This window comes from Lethenteron reissneri, chromosome 53 (genome assembly GCF_015708825.2).
Source record: "Lethenteron reissneri isolate LAM-NWPU_2019-01 chromosome 53, ASM1570882v1, whole genome shotgun sequence".
In the NCBI taxonomy this organism is placed as follows: Eukaryota; Metazoa; Chordata; class Hyperoartia; order Petromyzontiformes; family Petromyzontidae; genus Lethenteron; species Lethenteron reissneri.
In genome coordinates, this window is record NC_083831.1 from 2,466,381 (window position 1) to 2,493,256 (window position 26,876).

Sequence of the window (26,876 nt, forward strand, 5' to 3'; positions counted from 1 at the left end):
ATTGGAGTGCGCATTTAATGTGGCGCGTCATATTTGAGGGGGGGGTCTGACTTTTTGTGACGCCGTGCGACGAGGGGGGGGGTTCAAAAATCGTCCAAAATCGCGTGACGTCATTTATGGACGGCCCCTAAAGGTGACAGCCCCTGGTTCGATCCCGCATCAGGTAACGTAGCCCTTCCCTCCACGCAAATAAGGTCGGAATCATCCCGCCTTCATCCCGCCTTCAGGTACAATAGTCCCCGCCTCCAGCCCACACAAGCCGTCGTGACCCCGCCCCTCGCCATATAGCCACTCCTACTGCCCATATAAGGGCCTCGTGACCCCTTCCTTCGCCATAAAGCCCCTCCCACGACCCATATAAGGCCCCCGTGGCCACGCCCCTCGCCGTATAGCCCCTCCCACGACCCATATAAGGCCCCGTGGCCACGCTCCTCGCCGTATAGCTCCTCCCACGACCCATATAAGGGCATCGTGGCCACGCCCCTCGCCGTATAGCCCCTTCCACGACCCATATAAGGGCCTCGTGGCCACGCCCCTCATCGTATAGCTCCTCCCACGACCCATATAAGGGCCCCGTGGCCACGCCCCTCTTCCACTTGTAAGCCCCCGCACCCTCCCCCCGGTCTTTCTTTGCCCCGCCCCCCTCCCAGTCCAAGATGTCGGCGCAGGGAGAAGTCGAGGATTCGGCTACTGAGGATCAACGCGTGGCGCTGCGCAATGGGGAGGTATGGCGACTCCCGGCAGCGTGCGGCTCCAGCTCCCCCCGTAGCCACGGCTCCTGCCACGGCTCCGTCTGGCTCCGTCTGGCTCCCTTGTCACGGCGGCTCCCCCCCCCGGTGGGGTTGTCGTTGCTCGGGCCTAGACAATGCGGCCTCATGAGGGCCGGCCTCTCTCGTCACACGATGTGCGCTGTTGAGTGTTGAGTGGGGTCACGGGACTGGCGTCTGTGCCCTCGTCTAGCGGTGATCGTGGCCGGTGGCGAGACTAAGGGATTTCCCCCCCTCCCCATCCCATTAACTCTTGTGCTGATCACGGTTCAAGTCTGCCGTTGACACGAACGGCCATGACCCAGCAGTGGAGTGAGCATGGCGTGATGGTGACGTGAATGGGGGTTGGGGGGTGGTGATGTTTGGGATTTGTTTGAGATGCGTGCGGCATTGCGGTGGATGGCAACAGCTTAAAGGGAGGCCTCCAATCCAGCAGTGGACTCGTGGCTTAGTCTTTCGTTGGAAATCGGTCATGATCGATTCACTGCTGGATTGATCCGGGGCTTAGTCTGTCACTTGACAAGTCACGATCAATCCAGCCTTCCGGGATTGATCATGGATTTGTCAATGCCAGACAGAGCGATTTCCCTAAACTTGCACTGAAAAGTGTAGCATCGTTCGTGAACGGTGGCTACAGCTTGGAGAGGCCTTCATCCAGCAGTGGAATGATGGTGGCTGCTGCTGATGATGATTGTGAATTAAGGGAAATCGCACCCCTAACTCGCAGCTCTGTGAGGGGCTAACACCCCACTCAAATACCGGCATCGCACGCCGCCGGCATGCACAGATGGGTCAGAACCCACTTGCTGTACTGCCATCGCCCTGGTCACTGAGCAGGCGTGGTTCACAATGGACAGCGCGCGGGCACCGTTACCAATTGCAAACGGAGCCCACAGCTCTGCGTGGGGAGCAGTGGTGCAGTGCCTCAGTCATATTGGGCCCCTTTTTGTGTCTCTGTCCCCACCCCCCGCCGCGTCCCGACCACGCCGGTCAACGCGTCTTTGGTGAAGGTGGGGGTCGGGGGGGGCGCATAGAAGTATGGGACAACAATGCTGCACCGCCCTCTGCTGTCTACAACCTCGCGGCAGCTCCCACAGCATCCTGTTAGTCACGGCGGTCACCTGCAGTAATACAACAAGCCATTGGCCACAGGCTCAATCCGGCTTACCTTGCAATGGAATGGTTCCGGGCTTTTTGCACCATTTTTTGCACCATTTTACAAAAGGTCTCCATCACGAGGACGTCGTTGGGGATTCTGGGCGTCTTGTGTCGAACGGCCCTGGTTGACCGCCACCGACGGGGGATGTGGGACAGCCCAGGGTCACCGGTCGTTGCCGGACCGCGAATCGGGATTTTAGCATTTCAAGTTACGAGGACAGTCGAACATCGCATATCGGACCCGTCGCAGGTCCTGACCCTGAGCAATTTATTGTCCACCGACTACCCAATGCGGTGTGTACGCAACGGTGCAACAACTCTCTTTTCCCCCAAATCAATAGACGTCCGCGGGGCCGGGTGAGTGACAGACGGGGTGAACTTGACTCCTGTCACTCGCATGGACTCGTCAGTGACACTCATCCGTGGGGTCGTATCGCGGATCTTTGGACCGCTGTTAGCACTGGGCACAGCAAGCGTATGAACCCTGGTACCGTGCCGGGAAGATAGATCGGCTCTATTGGAATCCCATTTTATTGCGTGTCGTTTAGTGACTGAGTGTTTTATAATGGGCGGGGGGGGGGTCCAGTTTGTGCGAAAGCCGCAGCAGTGGCAAGCGCAGGTCATGTTCATCGTTGCTTGTGGTAAGCAGGGATGTGTGTGGAAAAACACCCTCGTGTTGAAGTGGTTTCATAACTCTGGCCGTTTGGTGGAGCGATGCCCATCAGTTTTCAGTCCCATTACTCCTGACTTCCCACAAAGCGGTGCTGATTTAATCCACCCAAGGAGGGATGATTGGTCGAGTCTATCCATGACAGGGATTTGAATTTGAAACCGGATCGAAAGTCATATGGCACCTAACCACAGAGACATCCGGCTGTCACTCTACTTATTCACATACAGCTAGATTTGAAGCTTTCGTGACTGCAAGGATTCATATTCTTAGGTTTTTTTCGGTAAAGTCACGTAGGTAAAACATCAAAATTATTTATTTTTATTAATTTTGATGTTTTACCTACGTGACTTTACCGAATAAACCTAAGAATATTAATATCACATACAGCTGTTTATGCCAATCCACTGCTGGATGATAGCCTCATCCTGTGTGGATAAAGACTTACAATGCAACCGCCTCGTATAACCTGTCAGGCATGTTATTCACCCTCTCAAGCGCAATCCAGGCTCGTCCCTGTGCAGATTTAAGCGATGTAACAAGATCGGGTGCATTCCGTGTGATTTCGTCGCAGACTTTTATGGGCACATATAATGAAGTTATATAATTCCTGAAAAATGTGATTAACTTTTGCAGTGGGGTACGTATATATATTTTAATTACTAAACACATTCGTGAAGACGACTGCGCCTCTCAGAGGAAAACGTGTATATGCTCGGTGACGTTTTAGGCAGTAGCCCTTCTTCATAGCAGAGAGTTTCCTTCATGGCATAATGAAAGTGTTTTTGTTCACACACAGAATGCTGACGTGTATTTTCACTTCACCAATAGTTCATTCAAACCTGGCGGGACCGCCTTCCCTGCGGTCGACTCAAGCCAACTCGCACACCTGGTGCTGTGTGAAATCAGCATTGAGCCACGCTAAGATAAAGGTGGTCTGGCACAGGCGGTTCTGACCATGAACGCCCCAGTGCCGGCCTTAACAGGCACTCGCTCACAACATTTTGTCCCCTTCTGTAATAGGGGCACGCGGGCGCGGAGGGGGGTAGGAGATGGCGTTTTTTTCGTGCCGCGTCACGCTCGCGCGTGTGCGAACGTGGGTGCCGCGAGGGCCGATGGCGCGTTTGTGGGCCCACGCACGCTAGCGCCGTGTGCCGCTTTGCTTGCTGCTCAAACCCATCGCAGGCCCAGGGGTCTCTCGCTCGCCGCTCGTTGCAGAGGCTCGCAGTTCCAGACCCGCGGCCGCCCCGGTTAATGTCCGCGGGCGTAACCAACTGTTAACAACTACCACTTGCCGTCTGCTGGACGGTGGACGTTAAAGATCCCATGAGGCTGTTCAAAGTAGGGTAAGCCATTGTGTGCCAGCGTCGCGGCACGAAAATGTTGCCAGCTTATAACCTCAAATTACTGGGAGAATACAGAGCCCTTGCTCCACCTGCTATATGACACTTGGCAGGACCCTCCTGAAAAAGAGTTTTGAGACACAGTGAGGCCTTTTCTTTGCCCAATAAAACGTGGTAATAACAATTATTATTGCCAACCCACACAATTCAACGAGACTGGGAGCGTGCGGGTTCGTGCGTTTTCGTTAATTATGCCGCATTGTCGCCAATGCTCTGGCAACCATCCGCCAAGAGGCACGCATTTCTGAATCCCTGCGCCAGGCTCGGTGCGCGTGCGTGCTGCTGGGTTGTCCCCCCCACGCGGATGGAAAATTGTGAGCGCCTGGTAGTGGCATTTGGTGACGCTGCTACACGATTCTGAAATTGCGTTAATTGTGATTTCTGTGCTCCCCCGCCCCCCCCACCACATTAGGCCAGCCTGCAATGACCCCGAGTGTAGAGCGCGTGGGGTGGGTGGGCGATGGCGTTTGCCCCGTGACCACGCGCCGACGTTCCCTGCCCCGTGACCACGCGCCGACATTCCCTGTCCCGCCACCCACCACCCTGGGTTGGTTCGGAGGTCGGAGCTCTGAGCTGGTGTCGTCGAGTTCCTGACTTCGAATCCATGTTTCGGCCGCCTGTGGTTAAAATCCAGGTTCCTCAAATATTGTCAATTGATGATCTTGGCTCAGTCACCAATAACTGGTGCAAAAAACCCCTTGATTTGAAGCTTTCGTGACTGTAGGAATCCATACTCTTTGGTTCTTTCGGTGAAGTCACGTAGGTAGATGAAGGTTCTGCACTCGATTTGTCCAAATGTGTCTATAAATTCCAGCCAGCCCTGTGAGTTTTACTGTAGGGTGACGGGCATGGCTCTGGCAGGACGGGTGAGAGAGTGCTCCCCCTTAGTGGATGGTCTAGAGGTCACTTGAAGGGATCTCAGAGGCAACTCTGTGATAACCGCTTCAGTGAGCCGTTTTCCAGCGCAAATGATTGCAAAGCTGTTGTGAGATTTCTAAAATGGATTCTTGGCGACACCAATTGCAAGAAAATTATTAACAGCGACTTTCGTCTTAACAATGATTATCGTTATTACGCGAGGCTTTCGAACGAACGGATTCTTTGTCCGTCGCCACTACACCGCCGCCGGTAGCACAGTGGTGCTATCACGCGTTTGCTTTGCGCGTGTCAGGCGGCACCATGGCACACGTGGTTGCAAGCCAGATGTTCCATCAAATTGAATAAAATTAAAACCACGGGGACAAAACTCGAAGGCTCGGCCTGTCCACGTGACGGCCGAATGCTTTGCGGGCGAGTGAGCGCTGTGAGTGTTTGAGGCCGAGTGAGCTGGAGGGACGGGGGTGGGGGGTTGGTGGCGAGTAGCGAGGGCGAGAAGGCCGCGTGGACTTTGCACCGCGCGGATCGCGAGCACGGGGTACCTGCGTGAGCAACACGCCCAACTCCACTGTCTCCGCCGTGTCTCCACGGCTATGGTGTCTACTGTCTCCATTGCGTCTTAATTGTGTCCCCGTGTGATCTTCAGTGTCTTCACGGTGTGTCTACAGTCTTCCCGGTGTCTCTTCATGTGAACTTCGGTGTCTCTCTGGTGTCTCCACTGTCTCCGTGGTGTTTACATGTGATCTACGGTGTCTCCATGGTGTCTGCTATCTCCATCATGTCTATCGTGTGCCCATGGTGTGTTTCCATGAGGTCTGCATGTGATTTGACATTGTCTCCACGGTATCTCCAGTGCCTCCGCCATGTCTCCACGGTGTCTCCCTGTGATCTACGGTGTCTCCATGGTGTCTCTACTGCCATTGGTATTGCCATTGTCTCCGCGGTGTCCATACTTACGGTGTCGCACGCTTCGTCACCACGTGCCGGGTCTGCATCGCGTCACGAACGTGTCTTATCGTCCCCAGCGAGTGTCTTGTGTCTATCCCTGGCAGCATGGTCGGCACATGCTGACACGTAGCACGGGCTCGTGTCCGGGTGCACGTGGTTACGTGTGTTGCAGCACATGCTATCACATGTTAAGAGAGCAGTGCAAGGAAAGCGGACGTCACAGAGATACTTCCGAGATCTCTTGAAGTGACCTGTGATCTACGCAGTAGAGAGCAGCACAATCTCACTCACTTTGCACGTGATTTTCGATTTAAAGCTTTCGTGACTGCAGGGAATCATCTTCTTGGTTCTTTCGGTAAAGTCACGTAGAAGGGAAAGAACCAAGAAGATTTGCACGTGATGAGCACGGTTGGCTACGTACTGTACGAAAGAAGTTCAACATACATACATTCATGAAGAACTGATATTTTTTCTCAGAGCTGAAATATAATGAAGGGTAGAACCAAATAAAAAACGACTGGCCTGAGACCGTAAACTTGCTGCACTTGAGAGCCATGTTTAACCACAGGCGGCGGCTGAAACCCGGATTCAAACCCAGGGTCTCAGCGGTGCCGGTTCAGCGCTCTGACCTCTGAGCCACCCGGCCGTCTTGTGTTGCAGTGACCTCAACGGGCCCTTGCGACACAGCACCCCCCCCCCCCCCCCCCCCTTTATTCGTGGCCAAAGCTGAGAGACGCTGGGGATGGTGGTGTGTTCGGTAACAACCGTCCTGCCCGTCGCCGCTTCTGAACCGATTTTGGCTTCCGTTGCCGGGAACCGGTGTGGCTTTGCACGTGCGACCGATCTCGCACGCCCGCGCCCTCGCCTTACAGTTCGGGGGTTCTGGCTGCGTCTCGCTCGGCCGGTGATGCGTCGCAAGTTTTTTTGTTGTAATTCTTGAGGTCGCACGGTGTAGCCGGGTGAGCCGGATCGGCGGGCGAGCGAACCCCATCTGTACCGACCCGCGCCGGCCAGCGTGGGCGCCACGACGGCTCGGAAATGTTAACGACCTCGCCTGGTATGCAGAAGGTTGTGGGTTTTGATCCCGACTCTGACGCCTGTTGTGTATTTGGAGTTTGCATGTCTCTCTCGCCCAATGGTCGTGTGGATTTTACTCGGGGTCCGGTTTTTCCCTCCACATTCATAAACGTGCGTTTAGAATACGTGAAAAGACAAGTCGCTTCTGAAAAAGAGCTACGTAGCTGAGTAGTGGGCCTTACCTGGAAAAAATAAAACTAGTTTCTAGTCTTAATAGTTTAGACTCATCCTCGTGACCGCCACCATGACCACATGCTACGGGAAAGCCTTTAGTCCGGCAGTAGATCGATCAAGGAGGCTGTAGATGTTTTCTTAAGGAGTTCAACTCCATCGGATTATGACCAAATGACCGTAGAACGCTCAGAGGCTAAGCAGGTTGAGCCTGGATAACAGTGCTTAGGCAGGCGTTCACCATAGGGCTTGTGGGAGGACATATCGGACAGCAGATGCTGGTGTAGCAAGATTTGTTGTACCGTACTTCTGTGCTCCCACGCCTAAACTTCCAGCACTGACCAGCTTGTTGAAGTGTGGTCGAACAATTCCATGACCAACATGGCATTGGGAGTGCTTTATCTACAAGTGAACTGAAAAAAGCTTGTTTATTATTTAAAATTTTAATTAATAGAATGTTAATGTATAGAATGATAAATAAACATATAGCTCGTACTGCACAGGTCGTATGTACTTGCTGTAAATGCAAGAGATGGTAATAATGCAAGTGGTAACGTTCACAGTATTTCACAGATGTTAAGGATCGTCAAAAGATACGGAGCTGAGCTCGGCGTCGCTTGAAAGCCAGGCGAGAGAGGGTGAGGCCCTTTTCAGTGTCTCTTAAGAAGTTGGTGCGGATTGAACTTTAATAATAATAATAGACGTAGTGGCCGCAACTCAGAGGTGCGGAGACAAGCTCAGAGTCGCTCGAAAGCATGATTGTCGAGGTGAGTTTTTAAGTGTCTCTTGAAGGAGGCGATTGAGGTGATGCTGCGAATGTGCAGAGGGATATCGTTCCAGACTGTTGGGGCTGCCACCAACTTTGCTGCTGCTGCTGCTGCTATGAATGTGCAGCAGCAGCAGCGGGACGACAACGATGATGACGGAGGTGGTGATGGCCGCGTTCCAGACAGAGAAACGACGCCCAGCAGTGACCATGCTCCTGGCCCTCGACGTAAAGAGGGGGAGGTTGAGTGGCGCTACTGCTGCCGTGCGGGGTGGCCAGCGTAGGGAGATCCGGTGGATGACCGAAAGCAAAAGCGGCTTGGTGGGCACAGGGCAGCAGGCGATGTTGTGTCGCTGACCCTGCTGGCGATGGCGAGCAGGCACACGTTAAGATTGCGTTAACGTGGCCTCCATGGTTCCCACTCGCTCTGTCGTGTGAATCCGATTGGGTAGAGAGGGCGGTTGTTCATGGATACGCGCTTCCGTGTCTTTCATACCCTCCCATTGTCTCTCTTCCAAACCCTTATTATAATAATAATAATAATGGCGACCTCGCTCAATAAAAAGAAAAACCCGTGTTATAGACGACAACTTTGATAGTTGCAGTTAGTCGCTGGTCTCGCGACATTTTGAACCTTTGGGCCTGTGCTCAGCAACTGTGTTAAAATATATATATCCATGCCACCTGCGGCTCAGAAAATGAGAGAGCTGAAAATAGAACACCCGCACTCCCGCAGGGATCACGCCCACGGTTACAGCTGCGCTGAGCACCCGTCGCACGTCACAATTTGCATTGGGGATTGACGGAGCGTCGGGATACGGCTGCGTTTCAAGGCGCTGTGCAGAAATGGGGGGGGGGGGGTACGTTTATTTTACAGGCAGAGAGATGCGGTGGAAGGTCTTGAGCCTGGACTTGAACAGGGCCAGGGAGCCATCAGCAGCACGGACGGCTGGGGGAAAGGAGTTCCAGACCTTGGGGGTCGTGGAGTAGAATGAATGGGTGATGTCCCACTGAGCGAAGGTTGACAGGGGGATTCGACAGAAAGACTTGGTTTGTGGAGCAGAGTGTAGAGTTGAGTGGAGTAGAGTAAAATGAGAGGGGAGAGGTAGGAGAGGGTGTGGAGGGGAATAGTGAGATGAGAGGGGAGAGGTAGGGGAGTGCATGGAGTGGAGCGGAGTGAGATAACAAGGGAGAAGTAGGAGAGGGAGGAGGGAGTGGAGTGAGATGACAAGGGAGAGGTAGGAGAGGGAGTGGAGTGAGATGAGAAGGGAGAGGTAGGAGAGGGAGTGGAGCGGAGTGGAGTGAGATGAGAAGGGAGAAGTAGGAGAGGGAGTGGAGTGAGATGACAAGGGAGAGGTAGGGGAGTGCATGGAGTGGAGTGAGATGACAAGGGAGAGGTAGGAGAGTGCGTGGAGTGGAGTGAGATGACAAGGGAGAGGTAGTGGAGTGCATGGAGTGGAGTGAGATGACAAGGGAGAGGTAGGAGAGGGAGTGGAGTGAGATGAGAAGGGAGAGGTAGGAGAGTGCGTGGAGTGGAGTGAGATGACAAGGGAGAGGTAGTGGAGTGAGATGACAAGGGAGAGGTAGGGGAGTGCGTGGAGTGAGATGAGAAGGGAGAGGTAGGGGAGTGCATGGAGCGGAGTGAGATGAGAAGGGAGAGGTAGGAGAGGGAGTGGAGTGAGATGAGAAGGGAGAGGTAGGAGAGGGAGTGGAGTGAGATGAGAAGGGAGAGGTAGGGGAGTGCATGGAGCGGAGTGAGATGACAAGGGAGAAGTAGGGGAGTGCGTGGAGCGGAGTGGAGTGAGATGAGAAGGGAGCGGTTGGCAGCGAGCGTCACTGCTCGGCAGTTCCGCGAATGATGCAACCTCGGCCAGAAAGTGACAATCACCAGAATAACAATAACCGTACACGCCGCACGGCCCTTAGTCCCTCCGCTGCTGGATGAGGGCCCCTCCCCACACAGTGCGGGCCGTGGTGGTCCCTTGACCACGCATCACTCTTGTCAGTGCAGGGAACATAGGTGTGGGAGCAGAGTACAGTACAACATTGGATTTTCCGCACGGTGCTCTGCTTTCCACGAAATAGCCCCACAGAATTATGCACTTGGGGTTTAAACTTAAAGGTAATTAATGATTTATATATATATAGCTGATATTGGTTATTTGTACAATGGTTTGACACGCACGTAGACCTGAATGCATCGTCGACATCCCAGCATCACACCGCCGCGCCCTACGGCAGCTTGCGCTAACACTGCCACTCGCGCCCTGCCGCGTGGCCTTGTGGGAACCTCGGTACCGATAAAGTTATCTATTTAAGTTTTTCTCCCGGATTTTGTTTTTTGATAATGTGCACGCACGTCATTGGAACGGAATCGGAAGAAAAACCGATGACTCACGCGTCCGTAAGCATGAGCGCGTACGTCATCGGAACGGGAAAGGAACGGGACGTGAATCTGTGCGCACACCCGCCGCATTCTGAGCGGTTCAGAGCTTGGTGACGAGACTTCCTGCCGAAGCGTTGTTCTGGGATGTTGGGAAAGAGGCCTCCCCGCACGGCGTGACGGACGCTGCTCGACGACACGAAGGGAGAGAGGGGGGCCGCGCAGCGTTATGAAGAAGGAAGCTCGTGATCGGACAAGATGGAGAGAGCTCGAGCCAAGGGACCTGCCTTGAAGCGGACGACTTGATGTCAGTGGAGGCCACCCGGCACGCAGATGTACGTGTGTGCGTGCATGCATGCATGCATGCTGCTGTGGCGAGCGAGACGTGTTCTCGGCGGTCGTCTCCGAGCGGCGGTGCGGTTCCCTCTGGTTCCTATGTGAACGTCCATTCCTGGGCCGGACTGAGCTGGGCCTGACCCAGACACCACAGCAACAGCAGCTGTCCGAACTCCTCTCGCTACCCCACCGCCGCCCCCGCTGCCGCACAGGATGGAACGAGTCCTGCGTTCGCACCGGCGATATCCCCGTTACGGAATGTGCCACTCGCTTCGAGTTGAGGTTGGGAGGGGGGTGGGTGTCTTCGTGATCTCATTATCTCTCCCCGGATCTACTCGTGCGTGTCAGTGAGCGAGTGCGTGTGTACGTGCGGCGAGTTGAGTGTTCGAGGAACTGTGGGTGTCGAGTTATTTTCATTCGCGTAAGCTCTGTGGTCTTGATGTTTGGCCTCGCGTAAGCGGAAACGCCAGCCAAAGGTGCGGCCCTGCAATTTCTACTCGCACCACTGCCGGCAGAAGAGGCTCTCTGCGAGAGCAGGCTGTCGTGGGCTCTTGGCCTTACTCTTGCACGTTGACCCAGGCACGTCGGAGGAGGTGGGCGTAACCCAAAACTTTACCCTACCACAAGCAACCGGACGATGAACTGACCGCGGTGAAACCCGTTCACGCTGCTGGGCAGACGGAGTTGGTGGGGAGGAGCTAACTAACCCGTGCCATCGTTTCAACCGCCACGCCGGGAGATGGAATCGAACCGGCGATTGCTAGAAGTCACAGCGTGCTGCGAACGATTTTCCCACCGTGGCAGGTGTCTTGTATGGAGAAGACCCATGCAATGGGTGACCATGAACGCTGCACACAGATTGGGCCAGTCTGTTATTGTACCGCCATCTGAACAGGGCCGGGAATCGAACTTGGATCACTGGGCTCGAAGCGCAGTGCTCGAACCGTTTCAACACCGCTGCTGCACACCCAGTGGTGGTGCAATGGCAAAACCGTCTTCACCGGATTTTGAGGCACACTTTTGCCCCCTCCATATAATAAAGATGTCGTTGTGCATCTTATAATCCGATGATTTGTTTGTGTGTTTAATATGTGCATGTTAGTGTGTGTGCGCGTGTGAGGCAGTTCTGATCTGCCCACTCATTCGCTCGCTCACTAATTTGCTCACCTCTTCGGCAATTTGCTCAACACGAACTAACTCGCCCATCCGCTCGCTCGCTCGCTCGTTCGTTCACTCACCCACTCACTGACCCACCCACTCACCCACCCACTCATTCACTCACCCACCCACTCATCCACCCACTCATTCACTAACCCACCCACTCACCCACCCACTCATTCACTCACCCACCCACTCACCCACCCACTCACCCACCCGCCACACTGCAGGTCACCTCGCTTCTCCTCCTTCTTTCCTAGCACTGCTCACATCGTCGTCTTATTTTCCCACAAGCTCTCGTAACAACAACAACAACAATAACCTTGCTCGATTTCAAAGCGTGCCGGCTGCTTGACGTTTTGGGCTTTTGGACCTGTGCTCAGCAAAGTTGTTAAAAAATGTAACAAAAATACCTGCACGTGCCATAGGAATGTGGAATTTCCCATCACTGGCCCTGCAGACTTGTAAACGGGACATGAGCATCAACGCCTCGATGTGGCTCATTTGAGTAGTGGGCAATCACTCTGACTTGGACGTGTTCTGTGAGCGTGGACGATGATGCTGACGACGACGCTGACGAGGATTAAGACCGAGCCGGTGCCGTGTGAACGCACGCAGGTCGCGCTGGTGGACGGCGGCCAGGCCGACGGCGCCGTGGAGCCGGCGGCGAACGACAGCAACAACCAGCAGCAGCCGCCGCCGCCACCACCGCAGCCCAATGCGTGGCAGGTCATCAAGGGCGTGCTCTTCCGGTAGGCCTCGCGGATCGCCCTCCTTTTCCATAGCCGTGCCCCCCCCCCCACTGTTGCTTCCCCCCCACCCCACGATCCCCCAGCCTCTGCCAGGGTGGTCAGCGTGCCTGCCCAGTCGCCCCGCGGGCACGCGCTCTCTCCCGTCCGCACTGTGAACGCGTTGAGGCGTATCTACGACGATGAGTGCGGCGTGATTACGTGTTTTTAATAAGAATACTCGGTGACCTATCTGATGCAGAGCGTACATCTTGTAACCAATTCTGCTGCTGCTTCTGCTTTTGCCGCTCCGTCAGAATCTTCATCATCTGGGTGATCAGCAGTTGGTTCCGCCGGGGATCGGCGCCGCAGGAGGGGGCTGCACCTGGGGAGGCGGCTGTGATGCGACCGCCCAGCCGCAACCTATTTCCCAAGGACACGCTTATGGTACGCGACGCACACAGACAAAGGGTCTCCACGGGTAGCCCGCGCACGCCGCTGGGGCAAAGCGCACCCATCTGCGAGGGGGTGGCGTGCGTACCCGGCCGCCTTTGTCTTCCTCAGCGCTAATATTTACCCACTGCACCGGGGACTTGTTTAAGGCTGGTGTCGACCTCGAGGAGGTCTAGCAGCAATTCGGATATTCGCCACCGCCATGTCTACCACGAGTGGGAATCGAACATAGACTCGGCGAATTCGTAGCACAGTGCGCTAACCATTGTATCAGTGCTCTCAGCTCATGGTGCGGACACGCGCACGCACATACAGCCCCCCCCCTCCTCCAACGTGCCCCCTCCCCTATGTGCAGTCATGGCCTCACCCTCACCCTTTCCCAGAAGGGATGGATGGCCGACTCCGTGTCTCTCTAGACCAGTGGTTCTTAACCTTTACGGGAGCCTGCATCCCTTTGGTTTTCTTAAATGGCATCTCGCACCCCCGGTGGGTGCTTGCACCCCAAGTTAAGAACCACTGCGCTAGACAATGGTCGACTGACTCTCCGCTGTCTGACGACAGCAAACCGACGGAGTGATGTGTGTTGCACGCTCGACACGCGTGTGCGTGCGCATGTTGGCGATTGCGTGATGTCGCCACGCGCTTGTGTTGAATACGCTCGTGTGCAAGACACCTGCATGTACGTGTGCTTGTGTGCGCGATGGTGGTCGCGTGACGTTGCGACGTGTGTCTGTGCGTGCAGGACATGCGCGTGTACGTGTCGGAGCAGGAGCTGTTCACGCAGTTTAACGACAGCTCGGTGCTCGTGTGGGAGTTGCTGGACCTTGGCTACGGGGACTGGGCCTCGGGTCCCAACGGGGACGGCTCCTTCTCCAGCTCCCACGAGATCAACATCTCAGAGGCACGCTCTCACCACCGCGCTCTCACCACCGCGCTCTCACCACCGCGCTCTCACCACCGCGCTCTCACCACCGCGCTCGCTCGCACACTTGGTCACCCACACTCATAACCGTCCACTTGCCCACCCGCTCACCCCTTCACTCGCCCATTTACTCGCCCACTCGCCCGCCTGCTCACCCATATACTCGCCCACTCCCACTCACATATCCGCTCACTCGCCCGCCCACTCACCCCCTCGTTCACGTTGCGGAAGTAGCGGCGGTTATGGTGACGGAAGTGATAACGGTGGTTGTGGTGTTCACAGTGATAGCGGTGGACGTGGTGGTATGATGAGAGTTGAACTTGGTATCGGTGGTAGTTGGTGATATTTTGATTGTGGTGGTATTGGTAGTTGTGGTGATAGTGGTAATACTGTGATCGTGGTGGTTGTGGTGGTAGTTCTGATCACAATGGTGGTGGTTGTGGTGATAGGATCGTGATGGTGGTGGTTGTAGTTGTGGTGGTGTTGACGGTGGTTGCGGTGGTAGTTGCGATCATGATGATAGTTGGGATTGTGATGGTGGTGGTTTGCGGTGGTAGTTGTGATCGTGGTGGTGGTGGTGGTGGTTGCGGTGTACAGAACGTACAGAACAACGGCTCCATCTACATCCACATCTTCTTCACTAAGAGCGGTCACCACCCCGACCCCGCGCGCAAGGAGGAGTACCGGCGCCTCGCCACCACGCACATCTCCCGCAGTACGTACGAGACAGACAAACACAAAGATCCCCCGGATAGCCCCAACAGACTTTTGGGGCAAGTGCTGTGAGCGGGCACCTATGAGGGCCCGCACTGCACACAAAGGAGTGGGTGGTCCGCACCACTCCCAGCTCCCTTTGTCTCCCCATTGGTGATATTTTGCACGTCGCACCAGTTACTCATTCAAGGCGGAGTCCAGAGTGTTTGCTCTGCGTCTTGCATTCTGCTGTGTGACACAGTAAGGTGTGTGACAATATGTGACGCTGTGTTTGCTGTATGTGTGCGTGCGCTATTTGTGATGCTGTGTGTGCCGTGACACTGTGACGTATGGTACGCTGTGTGTGATGCCGCTTGTTTAGCGTGTGGAATGTGACGCCGTGTGGGATGACGTGTGTGACCCCATGTGTTTAGCATGTGCAGTGTGACGCCATGTGTTTAGCTTTGTGCAGTGTGACGCCATGTGTTTAGCATGTGCAGTGTAACGGTGTGTGTGACGATGCCACGTATGACGCCATGTGTTTAGCGTGTGCAGTGCGACGCCGTGTGTTTAGCGTGTGCAGTGTGACGGTGTGTGTTTAGCGTGTGCTGTGTGACCCCTTGTGTTTAGCGTGTCCAGCGCGACGCCGTGTGTTTAGCGTGTGACGGTGTGTGTTTAGCGTGTGACGGTGTGTGTGACGATGCCACGTGTGACGACGCGTGCGCAGTGCTGAACAAGTACAAGAAGCGTCGCTTCCTCAAGACGAAGAACCTGCTGACGGGCGAGACGGAGGCCAGCCCCGAGATGATCAAGGTGGGGCACCGTTCTCCGGCCCTCGCGCCGCCCTCACGGTCACCCCTCCTCTTCGCCCAGCAACGCCTCGCTGAGCCTCAAGACTCCCTGTGCAGGAGGTTCCTGCCACGTGTTTGCGACAATGATACCGATTTCGGCTCGTAGTGCTGCGTTGCCGCCACCACGAAGTTCTTCTCTCTCTCTTGAAGACTTTGAGGTGCGAGGAGGGAAGGCGGCCACGCGATGAGCCGGTGCCAACAATTGCTTAGGGTCTGCGGTCCTCTATTTATGAAGGTGTTATACTGGTAGGAATGAAGTGGACCAGCCACCAATAGATTATATCGTCCGTCCGTTTGTCCGTCCGTCCGTGTAGCAACATCGCCCCCTACTGCAAACATTTGGCATGACCCTACAAAAACCGAGACCTAGGCCTGAAACTCTCCCTTCGTATCGTACCCCCGCGTGTGTGAAAGGGAGTTAATGTTTAACAATGTTACATTCCCTCATGTTTTTTAATAGAAACATTTACATTTTAAGCTTTTACATAAATAATTAAAACATTTATATTTTAAAATTAACTCACGGCGGCCTAAGGCCTACAGCTAGGCCTAAAGCCTAGACCTAGGCCTCAAACTCTCCCTTCGTATCGTACCCCCGCGTGTGTGAAAGGGAGTTAATGTTTAACAATGTTACATTCCCTGATGTTTTTTCATAGAAACATTTACATTTAAAGCTTTTACATTAAAAACAACTCCCTACACCCCCCCTCGTCGGCGGCTCTCCAGCCGAGCCAGGCCTGGGAATCTCTCCCCCGCTCGGGGTGTATTGGGCGGGGCTACAGCGGCCGGGGGCGGGGCTACGCGGGGCTGGGCAGGGCAACGGCGGCAGGGGGCGTGGGCACGAGGTGGAGCGCGGGCTACGCGGGGTTGGGGTGGGGTTACGGTGGTAAGGGGCGGGGCAACGAGTTGGGGGCGGGGACACCGAGATGGGGCGGGGCCACAGGTGGCCGGGGCGGGGTTACGCGGGGTGGAGGGCGGGGCCACAGGGCATCCACTTATTGGCAGCCATTTTTTGCCATTTCATTTATTATAGCCATTCAATTGTTCGGTCCTACCAGCCCACCCCACAGGGTCCTGTTCCACCAATTAACGAGCGTTTACGTGTGCGAGGAAACCGAAGCATACGGCGCAATCCACGCATGCGAGGGGGGGAAACACTCTATCCCACACAGATGAAACAGGTGGAGTCGATATTTTTGCTGGAATGCCTTCTCCTGGCAAAGCCGGGGCAAGACTTCCTCCTCTGCGTCACCCACGGGAAGAGAGTTTCGCAACATCTCTGTGCGATACACGAACCCTCGCCGCTGCTGCTCCACAGCGCTGGGTTATAGGCCACGTGGATAGCCACGTGGATACCCACTCCCACTACCGCCCGGTTAGGGGGTGACGTTGCTGTTCCACACCCTCTCGCATGCAATCGCTCACACTCGCACACTCTGCAGAGAAGAGAGGGGACATACAAACTGCACACACTCTGCAGAACATGGGTAGAACATACAGACTTCACGCAGAATGGCGCACGAGTCGGGAATCAAACCCAGCACTAGAGGCCGACCGAAACTGAATTTCTGGTTTCGACCGAAACCGAAATCAGACCGAAAGTAAAAAATTACTTTCGGCCGAAACAGAAAGTAAACCGAAAGAGGCCATTTGCCACCTTTTGGCGCCGAAACCGAAACCAAATTTCGGTCGGTCTCTACCCAGCACCTTCTTGATGCAAGGCGCGAGCAGCCCGGCACGGCGCAGCATAACCACCGAGTGTTGCCCCTTTTAAAATAGTGAATGGGCAGCTGCAGTGGCACCCTCACTGTGGACCCTGCAGAGCTGGAGTCAAGCCAACTTAGTGCAGAACCACAAGTAGCCTCATGGGTTCTTTTGTGCAGTCATTGGTGACCGGGTTAAATCATTCTGCCGCCACTGCAGCTGCTGCTGCAGCTCGTGGTCGTGCCGCTAAAACTGCTGATGAGAGATGTTGTTGACGATGGCAATGATCGTGATGATGATGTTGGTTATGCTGTTGCTTATGTTGTTGCTGCTGCTACCGCCACTGCTGCTGCTGTCGCTGCTACTATTGCTGCTGCTCCTTTGCTGCTGCCACTTGCTGCTGTTGCTGCTACTGTAGCGAGCGGAGGACTATGGGCCGGTGGAGATCCTGTCGCACTGGCACCCGAACGGTCACCATCAACATCGTGGACGACCACACGTCCTGGGTCAAGGGGATCGGTGCCACCCCCGCTCGACCAGTGTGAGCTGCGACGGCCGTCCGCACCGCCAACACCGGGAGACCGCGCGGGGAAGACGCGCCGGGGAGGCATGGAGGCACATGGGGGGAAGGAGACGGGAGATCAGTCGGGACACGAGACGAGTGGAGATACGAGACCTGTGCGGGCATGCAGGGATATGTGACACCATAGGACATGGTGCTTGTGGTTACATAACACATGGGAGCATGAGACACGTGTGTCCTTCGCTTCACCTAATCTAGTTCCACGTCCGTCTTCTATCCCGTGTCCCCCGTCCTTCCACCTCGTGCTCCCGTCTCTCACCTCATGTCCCCCCGTCTTGTCCCGTGTCTCCGTCTCGTCTCGTGTCTCCGTCTCCCACCTCGTGTCTCCGTCTCATCCCGTGTCCCCGTCTCGTCCCGTGTCCCCGTCTCACCTCTTGTCCCCGTCTCGTCCCGTGTCCCCCCCGCACCCCAGACGTCAAGTTCGACGCGGTGAGCGGCGATTACTTCCCCGTGGTTTTCTTCAACGACTACTGGAACCTGCAGAAGGACTTCTACCCCATCAACAGCTCGTTGCGCAGCCTGCCGCTGCACGTCACGTTCTCGCCGCTCTCGCTCTGGCGCTGGCAGATGTACGCGGCTCAGTCGACGCGCTCCGCCTGGAACATCCTCGGAGACGACATCTACGACCAGTCCGACGAGGAGCAGGACTCCGTGAAGGTGCGGTGGGGGTGGGGGGCGTCACCGACTGTCGGCGTCGCGATGCCGTCCCGGGCAAACAATCGTCGTCATCGCCTTGACCCACTCGTCATCGTCATCGTTCACTGTCATCATCATTGCCATCATCACTACCCACACTCATCATCACCTTCATCATGACCATCTTCTCCACCCACTCAATCATCACTATCATCGTCGTCACCACCCACTGTCATCATCGTCATCATCACGATCATCTCCACCCACCACTCCCTGTTATCGTCCCCTTATTCACTGCCATCACCATCATTCCTACTCTCATCATCATCACTGCTATCATCACTACCCATTCTCATCGCCTTTATAATCATCTCCACCCACTCTCATCATCACCATCATCACCGTTGCCATAATAACCATGGTAACCACTTGCTGCAATCCTCGCCACCACTCTGCATCATCGATTGTGTAACGAGGGGATGACCCAAAGAAAAAGCGGTGCTGCTGATAAAACGCTGAAAGCAAATCTGGGCTGGGTTTCAGCTGTGCGGGAGCCGAAGAATCTGGCAGCAGGAAGGAAGTGACAGCAGCTTGTGGTGGCATAGCCTCGAGGTCTTCACATGTTGCTGCTGCTGCGGTTATTGCTGCTACTGCTGTTGCTTTTATTGTTGCTGCTGTGGTTGCTGTTTTTGATGTTGCTGCTACTGTGGTTGTTGTTGTTGCGGTTGTGAATGTTGCTGTTATTTTTGTTGCTCCTATTTTTGTTGCTGTGGTTGTTGCCGATGTTATCGTTGTTGATGTGGTTGCTATCTGTGCTGCTGCTGCTGTTGTTGCTGCTGCGGTTATTGTTGCTGCTATTTTTGTTGCTGCTGTGGTCATTGTTGCTGCTGTCGCTGTGGTTGTTGATGCAGTCGCTGTTTTTGTTGTTGTGGTTGTTGTGGTTGCTGCTGCTGCTGTACCCCACGCGTTGCGTTGCCGTGGCTACAGGTGGCGCTGCTGGAGACAAACCCCTACCTCCTGGGCATCACCATCGTCGTCTCCATCGTGCACAGCATCTTCGAGTTCCTCGCCTTCAAGAACGGTGCGGCTCTCTCTTGTAGCTCTTATCTCTCCCTCCTCTCTCGCTTATCTCTCCCTCGCTTATATCTCCCTCCTCTCTCTCTCTTATCTCTCTCATATCTCTCATCTCTCCCTCTTTCTCTCTCTCTCTTATCTCTCCCTCTTCCATCTCTTGTCTCTCTCCCTCCTCCCTCTCTCTCTTATATCTCTCTCATCTCTCCCTCTCTCTTTCTTAGAGCTCTTATCTCTCTGATCTCTCCATCCTCTCTGTCTTCTCGCCTCTCTCTCCTCTCCATATCTCTCTCCTTGTGTCTCCCCTCCCATAACATGCCGGCTCGGCATTATTACTCGAGTACCGGGGAGACAAAGGCGGTCGAGCGTGGTGCTGGTTACCAGCCCCCTTTGTTGGGAGTTCTGGCCTTCATAGGTGCTCGCTAACAGCACTTGCCCCTAAAGTCTGATGTATATATGTATGTTGAACTTCTTTCGCACCGTACGTAGCCAACCGTGATAATCTTTAGTGTGGGGGAACAACCACAAACTCCACACAAAAATAAGTTCTAACGAAATACGTTTGCAATCTATATGATGATTTATAAGTGCATAGCTCCACAGTGGCTTCCTTATATCGGAAGGAAGCGCGTTCCAGACGGCCGCAGTGGCGCATCTGAAAGCGCGCCGACGCGGTAGCCGTCTTTGTTCGACGGCCAGCCAGAAGCCGCCGCTGCTGCTGTTGCTGCCGCTGCTGCGAGGGTGATCGGAGTGTGTGTGTCTGTGCGTGCGTGTGCGACACTCACTTCACGTGCTCACAACAGACATCCAGTTCTGGAACAGCCGGCAGTCCCTGGAGGGCCTATCGGTGCGCTCGGTGATCTTCGGCGTGTTCCAGTCGGCTGTCGTGCTGCTCTACATCCTGGATAACGAGACCAACTTCGTGGTGCAGATCAGCGTCTTCGTGGGGCTCCTCATCGACCTCTGGAAGGTCACCAAGGTCATGAACATCAAGGTGAGAGCTCGCCCCCCCCCGCACAACCCCCACAACCCCCACTCACCCGCCCCCCTCCGCTGGCCGGGCCGGCGCCCGCCAGGGGTGACGGACGGAGGAGGCTAACCCCCCCTCTCGACCCGCAGGTGGATCGCGAGAACAAGCTGCTGGGTATCATCCCGCGTGTGCGCTTTGAGAACAAGTCCACCTACATGAAGTCGTCCACCAAGGACTACGACGACGTGAGTGCCGGCGAGCGTCCACGCCACTGCTTGGTCTGAAACAAATCAGAAGAGGTTTTTACCCTTCCTGGGAATCAAACGGCAGGTGTGAAGATGTTCAAACACCAAATAGAAAGCTTTTGCAAGGAATCAAGTTTGCATTAACCACACGTGGCACTTGTGCTGTTTGAACACCTTAACACCTAATTGTAACCTCATTTGCCAGTAAAAAATATGATAATTGGTTTTTTACCCTTTTATCTGGCAACAAAACTTACACCTTTTTTTTTACAAGGAGTCATGTTTGCATAGACCACAATACCTGCAGTCATAATGCAAACAAACAACAAAACTTTGATAATGTATGCAAGCAAAAAACATAACTAGGCTCTAAGGAAAGCTGTCTCGGGTGTGGACCAATCAACTTCAAGGACAGTGCATACATTATCAGAGTTATGGTTTTTGTTTGCATTATGACTGCAGGTATTGTGGTCTATGCAAACATGACTCCTCGTAAAAAAGGTGTCAGTTTTGTTGCCATATAAAAGGGTAAAAAACCAATTCCCTTAACACCTGTTTTATTGCCAGAAAGGGTAAAAATTTCTTCTAATTTTTTCATACTTTGATAGTGACAAAAAAGGTCACATCGTCGTTTGGCCGTGATCTGTCCGCTGCCGCTTGAAGGCCTCCCTCCCCTGGTTCCTGCACCACCGATTCGCATGGCTGGCTACGTACGGGGCGAAAGAAGTTCCAACATACGTGCATACGCACGCGTGCACGCGCTGATTTCATCGCCGCATTTCCGTGTGCGCATGCGTGCGGGTGCAGATGGCGTTCCGCTACCTGTCGTGGGCGCTGTTCCCGCTGCTTGGCTGCTACGCGGTCTACAGCCTCGTGTACCAAGAGCACAAGAGCTGGTACTCCTGGGTGCTCAGCATGCTCTACGGATTCCTGCTCACCTTCGGTGCGTGCGTCTGCGTGCGTGCGTCTGCGTGCGTGCGTGCGTGCGGGACACTTACACCCAGGTGGTCTCCGTGACTTTGTGCTGAGCCGGCACCGCCGAGACCCTGGGTTCGAATCCAGGTTTCTGCCACCTGCGATTAAACCGGGTTCTCAAGTACAGCGAGTTGATGTGCCAAGCCCCGTCACCAATAACCGTACAATGTGGAATCCCATCGTGTTCAATTCAGTACGGCACTTAACCCGTCCACATTCCAGCTCTTGTGAGATTAACGTTAGGTTTACACGATCTCGGAAGTGGTTCCGTGATGTCCGCTCTTGCGGGGGCGCCTTGCGAGGGTTTTGAATGAATTCTTAGCAGAGTGATGCTTGTCACTTTGTTTACTGGGGTAAAATTTGTATCGCATTTGCGCTCTAAGCCTGCGGTCAACCCACGGCGGGACGAAGTGGCCGAGACGAGGGTTCGGCGCCGCGTACCGTATCTTTTAGTGTACCGTATCTTTCTGTGTACCGTAGCTCAAGAAAGTAGTTCGTTGTCGACCGCTCAGATACCACGTTTCGCGTTGAGCGAAAAGCGATTCCCTCGATAGGGGAGAGCCGCCTTTTAGCGAAGATGCATTGTAGCGTGTAAGCGAGGACTCGACCCCGTACAGCGGAACACCGTCTCTTGTCGCCTCCCGCCCGGTGAAGCCAGCGGCGCTGTAATAGAGCAATATAAAATCGTACACCTGAGCAAAATAACCGATGAGAGATTTGCCCCCCATATGTGTAAGAAAATGGCTGTGGCTTGGGGCATGTCTTTGCCCGTATACGGTCACTGTTGATCGTTAATCGAGATTCACTGTATCGATTCCCGCTCAGTCGATCCATAATAAACAAACATCAGAAATACCGGGTTGATCATATTTTTCAGGCTAATCGCTATTGTCGATTCATTTGCCAATCGATCCGTCGATCGTGTCATGGTGTGACACGCCCCCCTTCATTTGATTGGCTATTATCAGCAAACGTCGGCGATTCATGGATCGTGTCATGATGTGACACGCGCCCCTTCGTTTGATTGGCTAATATCAGAAATTCTAGATTTGAAGCTTTCGTGACTGCAAGGATTCATATTCTTAGGTTTTTTCGGTAAAGTCACGTAGGTAAAAAATTAAAATTAATAAAAGTAAAATAAAAATAAAATTAAAAATCACGACGTTTCGGAGGCAACACAAGCTTCCGTCTTCAGGTGGAATCGTCACAGCACGATAGCTGTATCAAGTGATACACTTGATACAGCTATCGTGCTGTGACACTTGATACAGCTATTGTGCTGTGACGGTTCCACCTGAAGACGGAAGCTTGTGTTGCCTCTGAAACGTCGTGATTTTTTATTTTATTTTACTTTTATAATTTTTTACCTACTTGACTTGACCGAAAAAACCTAAGAATATAATATCAGCAAGGCCGGTGATTCTGTCGCAGTCCGCTTTTTAAATTAAGTACCACAGCGCCACTGAACCGGCGCTCCCCTCCTGCCCCCCCCCCATCCCGTCTCGCCCGGCCCACTGTCCCCGGGACACCCTCGGTGCCGCACCTCCATAACGACCCCCCCCCCCGTCTCCCCCAGGGTTCATCACGATGACCCCGCAGCTGTTCATCAACTACAAGCTCAAGTCGGTGGCTCACCTGCCGTGGCGCATGCTCACCTACAAGGCGCTCAACACCTTCATCGACGACCTCTTCGCCTTCGTCATCAAGATGCCCATGATGTACAGAATAGGCTGCCTGCGTGACGGTGAGTTCCCAGGGCACGCATCCACGGCCGCCACTCGTGACGACAACAATGATACTATCATGGGACCTTTTTTGCCAGTATCAAAAGTAAAAAAATAAGAATAGGTTTTACCCATTTCTGGCAATAAATTAGGAGTTGTGATTAGATGTTCAAACGCCAAATAGATAACGTAATACAGTTTTTGGGTTACATCGCGTAAATATATAAATGTGTCGTTAATCCCGCCACCGGTTTGTCACGTTAACAGGTTTAACGACACATATATTTACGCGATCGAACCAAAACAATCCTGCATTACGGATGATATTGGTCGCGAAGACTCCGTGTTAAACTGACCAAATAGATACCTTTTGCAAGGAATCAAGCCACACACACAGTACGTGCGGTGAGCATGCAAACAATATCTATTCGCCGTTTGAACATCTTAACACAACTCCTGCTTTATTGACCGAAAGGGTAAACGCCTATTGTTATTTTTAAACAACAACAACAACAATTACCTTGCTCATATTGGCCACACTGCTATCCGAACCTTGACACTGGGTGCTGTTTGGTGCTGCTGGCCGATTTCATATTTTGGCCCTTTGAGCCGTGCTGAGCAGTTGTGTGGGGGGGTCACAAACTCGCGAGCGAGCCAGGCCGGGCCGGCTCGGGGCGGCAGTGCGCCAGCGCAGCACGGACGGTGCCGGCGGGAAAGGAGACGTTGCCGTGACCGTTCCCCCGCGGTCCCCGTGCCCCCCCCCCCCCCCCCACGTGCCCGCAGACGTGGTGTTCTTCATCTACCTGTACCAACGCTGGATCTACCGTGTCGACCCGCGGCGCACCAACGAGTTCGGCACCAGCGGGTTAGACGAGCGGGGGAACCCCGTGGTGGCGGGGGGGGCGGGCGACGACGCCCCGTCCTCCTCCACCCCCGCCCTGGCCGCCCCGCCCGACCCCGCCGATGGGGGGGGCGACGACGCATCTGCCAAGACCCCCGAGGACAAGAAGACAGATTAGCGACCCCCCCCCCCTTCTCCCCACCACCGCTTCCCTATGACCCCCCCCCCGCCCCCTAAATCCACGTTATTATTTCACTCCCGCCCGCTCCCCTCCCTCAATATTTTATGTTGGCGCCGCGGATCGTCGCGCCAGGCGCTGTCGATGCACTGTACATAGAGAGAATTTGGCTCGTGCGGGAGGGCCGTTGGCGGCAGGGGTCTTGGTGTGGGCGCAAGGACGGCCGCGCTTGGGCACGACGTGCCAGCGGGAGGGGGGGGGGGCGGTGAAGGCGACGGAGGTGAAGGGGGTCGACGCTCGTGGTCTCGTTGGGTAATGTGGCGTTAGTGTTGGGGTGGTGGTGCTAGTTGTTTCATTGGCTCATGGTGTAAGGGTAGGCTAGCTTTCTGATTGGCTGCTGTGGTTCGTGCTAGGTGTAGGAGTAGAGGTAACGGTCTGATTGGCTAGTGGTTGAGAGTATGGCTTGTGATTGGCTCGTGATGGGAGCAGGGCTTGTGATTGACTCGTGATGGGAGTATGGCGAATGATTGGCTCGTGATGGGAGCAGGGCTTGTGAATGGCTCGTGATGGGAGCAGGGCTTGTGAATGGCTATTGATAGGAGCAGGGCGAGTGATTAGTTAGTGTTAGTTTTAGGAGGAGGGCGAGTGATTGGCTCGCCGTAGTTCTAGGAACAGGACTGTGATTGGCTAGTGGTAGTCGTAGGAGCAGGGTTAATGATTAGCTAGTTTGCTCCCCATATTGGCGCTCAGCCGTCTCCCCCGTCGCCGCCGCCGCCGCGGTTGTCCTCTCTGCGCTGCTCGTCGTTCCACGTCCCGCTGGCCACGTTCGCCTTGCCGCAGGAGACGCTGCTCGTGCTGTAACGAAAACGCAAATGGTAGCGAAACAAAGCGTGCGCGCGTGTGTGTGCTCGTTGTAGGCGCGCGCGTCCGTGTGTAGGTGTGGCGTGCGCGCGGTGTGTGCGCATCGTGGTCACCTGTCCGGCTGCCGGCGTCGTCGTCGTAGATGCGTAACCCACCCTCCTACAACCCCGTGCGTCGCGCTGCACCGAGTTTGAATCCTGTTCCCCGTTTTTAATCGTGTCCTGTTTACCCTCCTCACGAGTGACAGGAAGCCTCCCCCCCCCCCCCCCCAACTCCCCACAGGTAGCGGAACGCTCAATCAGCCGGTGGTGGAAACAGTTGGCAGAGGGCTACGTGTTGTCTGTTAGTTTAATTGTGGTGGCCCCTCTCGCCCGGGCCAAACCCTCCTGACCAAATCCTGTTGGGGAGGGGGGGGGGCGCGACCCCCGCGCCGACCGTGCGAGGTCCGGCTCTGATCAACGCCACGCCCTCGGCGTCGGATCCTACGATCGCGGCCACGCTGCTCCGCGCGTTTTCGCGCAACTCTCGCTTTGCCGCTCTTCTCTCGCATCGTGCCGCAGCGGCGTACAAGTTCGGCACAATGTCCGACGTTTCGGTCCACGCACTGTGTGAGGGCGGGGTGGTGGGGTGGAGCTTCTTCGACAACTGAAGGAATGAAGAGACTCGCCGGCACGCGTGACGTTGACGTCGCGGTGGACGAACTGCACGGCGCAGGAAGAGCCGATGGCGTCGCTCGCCTCGCTCGCCCTCCGTGCGAACCACGCTGGGCAGCGTGGGGGTCAGGAGGACGAGGGGGGGGGGAGGTTGGGGTGGGGGGTGAGTGTGTGGCCGCGAAGGCCGGATGTGGGCCGAGGGCTCGAGGCGGTGTTGGCGTGAAACGCGTGTGGCTGCGTTGAGGCCGCGATCGCCGATCCGGTGAAAAAAAAAAAATAAAAACCCACATCGGTCCACGGGCTGTGAGCGGTTTCTCTTCCTCCTCCTGCACAGCAGCAGCAGCAGCAGCGCCGCTCCGCCAGCCTCACCGGTTCACTCGGTCAGCTGCCGGCCGGCCTCTACGCCGTTTGACGCCCTGAACCCCTTTACTATATCTTCTGTTCTTTCGGTAAAGTCACGTAGAAGGGAAGTAATAAAATAATAAAAATAAACATAATAAAATTAATTTCTCACGACGTTTCGGCCACAACGCAAGCAGCCGTCCTCAGGTGAAGACCAGGTCTGTCGGGGAGACAGTGTCCATTCAGACGTCATTCAGACGCTGTCTCCCCGAGAGAGACCTGGTCTTCACCTGAGGACGGCTGCTTGCGTTGTGGCCGAAACGTCGTGAGAATTATTTATTACGTTTTATTTTTATTATTTTATTAATTCCTTCTACGTGACTTACCGAAAGAACCAGAAGATGAATCCCTGCAGTCACGAAAACTTTAAATCGAAATTTCCTCTTTACTATAGTTCACCCTCAGCCGGATGGCATTGCTTTGTCTCACACCACGTGTTACACTTGTCTGTTACAACTTTGACAGTGCTGTTGTTCGCTTGACTTTTTGGGTGTTCGGGCCTGTGCTTGGCAACTGTGCTTAAAATAATATGAAGATGAATACGCAATGGTGTGAACGGAGAGTGAGAGTTGGACTGTGGTGTGACTGGGAGTGATTGGGATTGTCTCTGAGGAGTGGAGAGTCCCTTGAGGAGGAGTGGTCCGTGTCTGCTAAGCGAGAGTGCTCGGAGATT

At 54.7% G+C, this 26,876-nt stretch overlaps 1 protein-coding gene across 1 annotated transcript; it reads left to right on the forward strand.

Annotated features, from left to right (window-relative positions):
* The first annotated feature begins 634 nt into the window (after positions 1-634).
* LOC133356273 (putative lipid scramblase CLPTM1) lies at positions 635-24,312 on the forward strand. The gene is given in 16 exon segments (XM_061573695.1): positions 635-725; positions 12,332-12,465; positions 12,759-12,888; positions 13,637-13,795; positions 14,414-14,531; positions 15,237-15,322; positions 17,483-17,533; positions 17,535-17,576; positions 17,578-17,605; positions 18,060-18,304; positions 19,271-19,364; positions 20,158-20,348; positions 20,474-20,569; positions 21,377-21,512; positions 23,121-23,288; positions 24,052-24,312. Coding segments are annotated over 16 exon segments (1,983 nt in total). The 5' UTR covers positions 635-656; the 3' UTR covers positions 24,288-24,312.
* Positions 24,313-26,876: the final 2,564 nt, after the last annotated feature.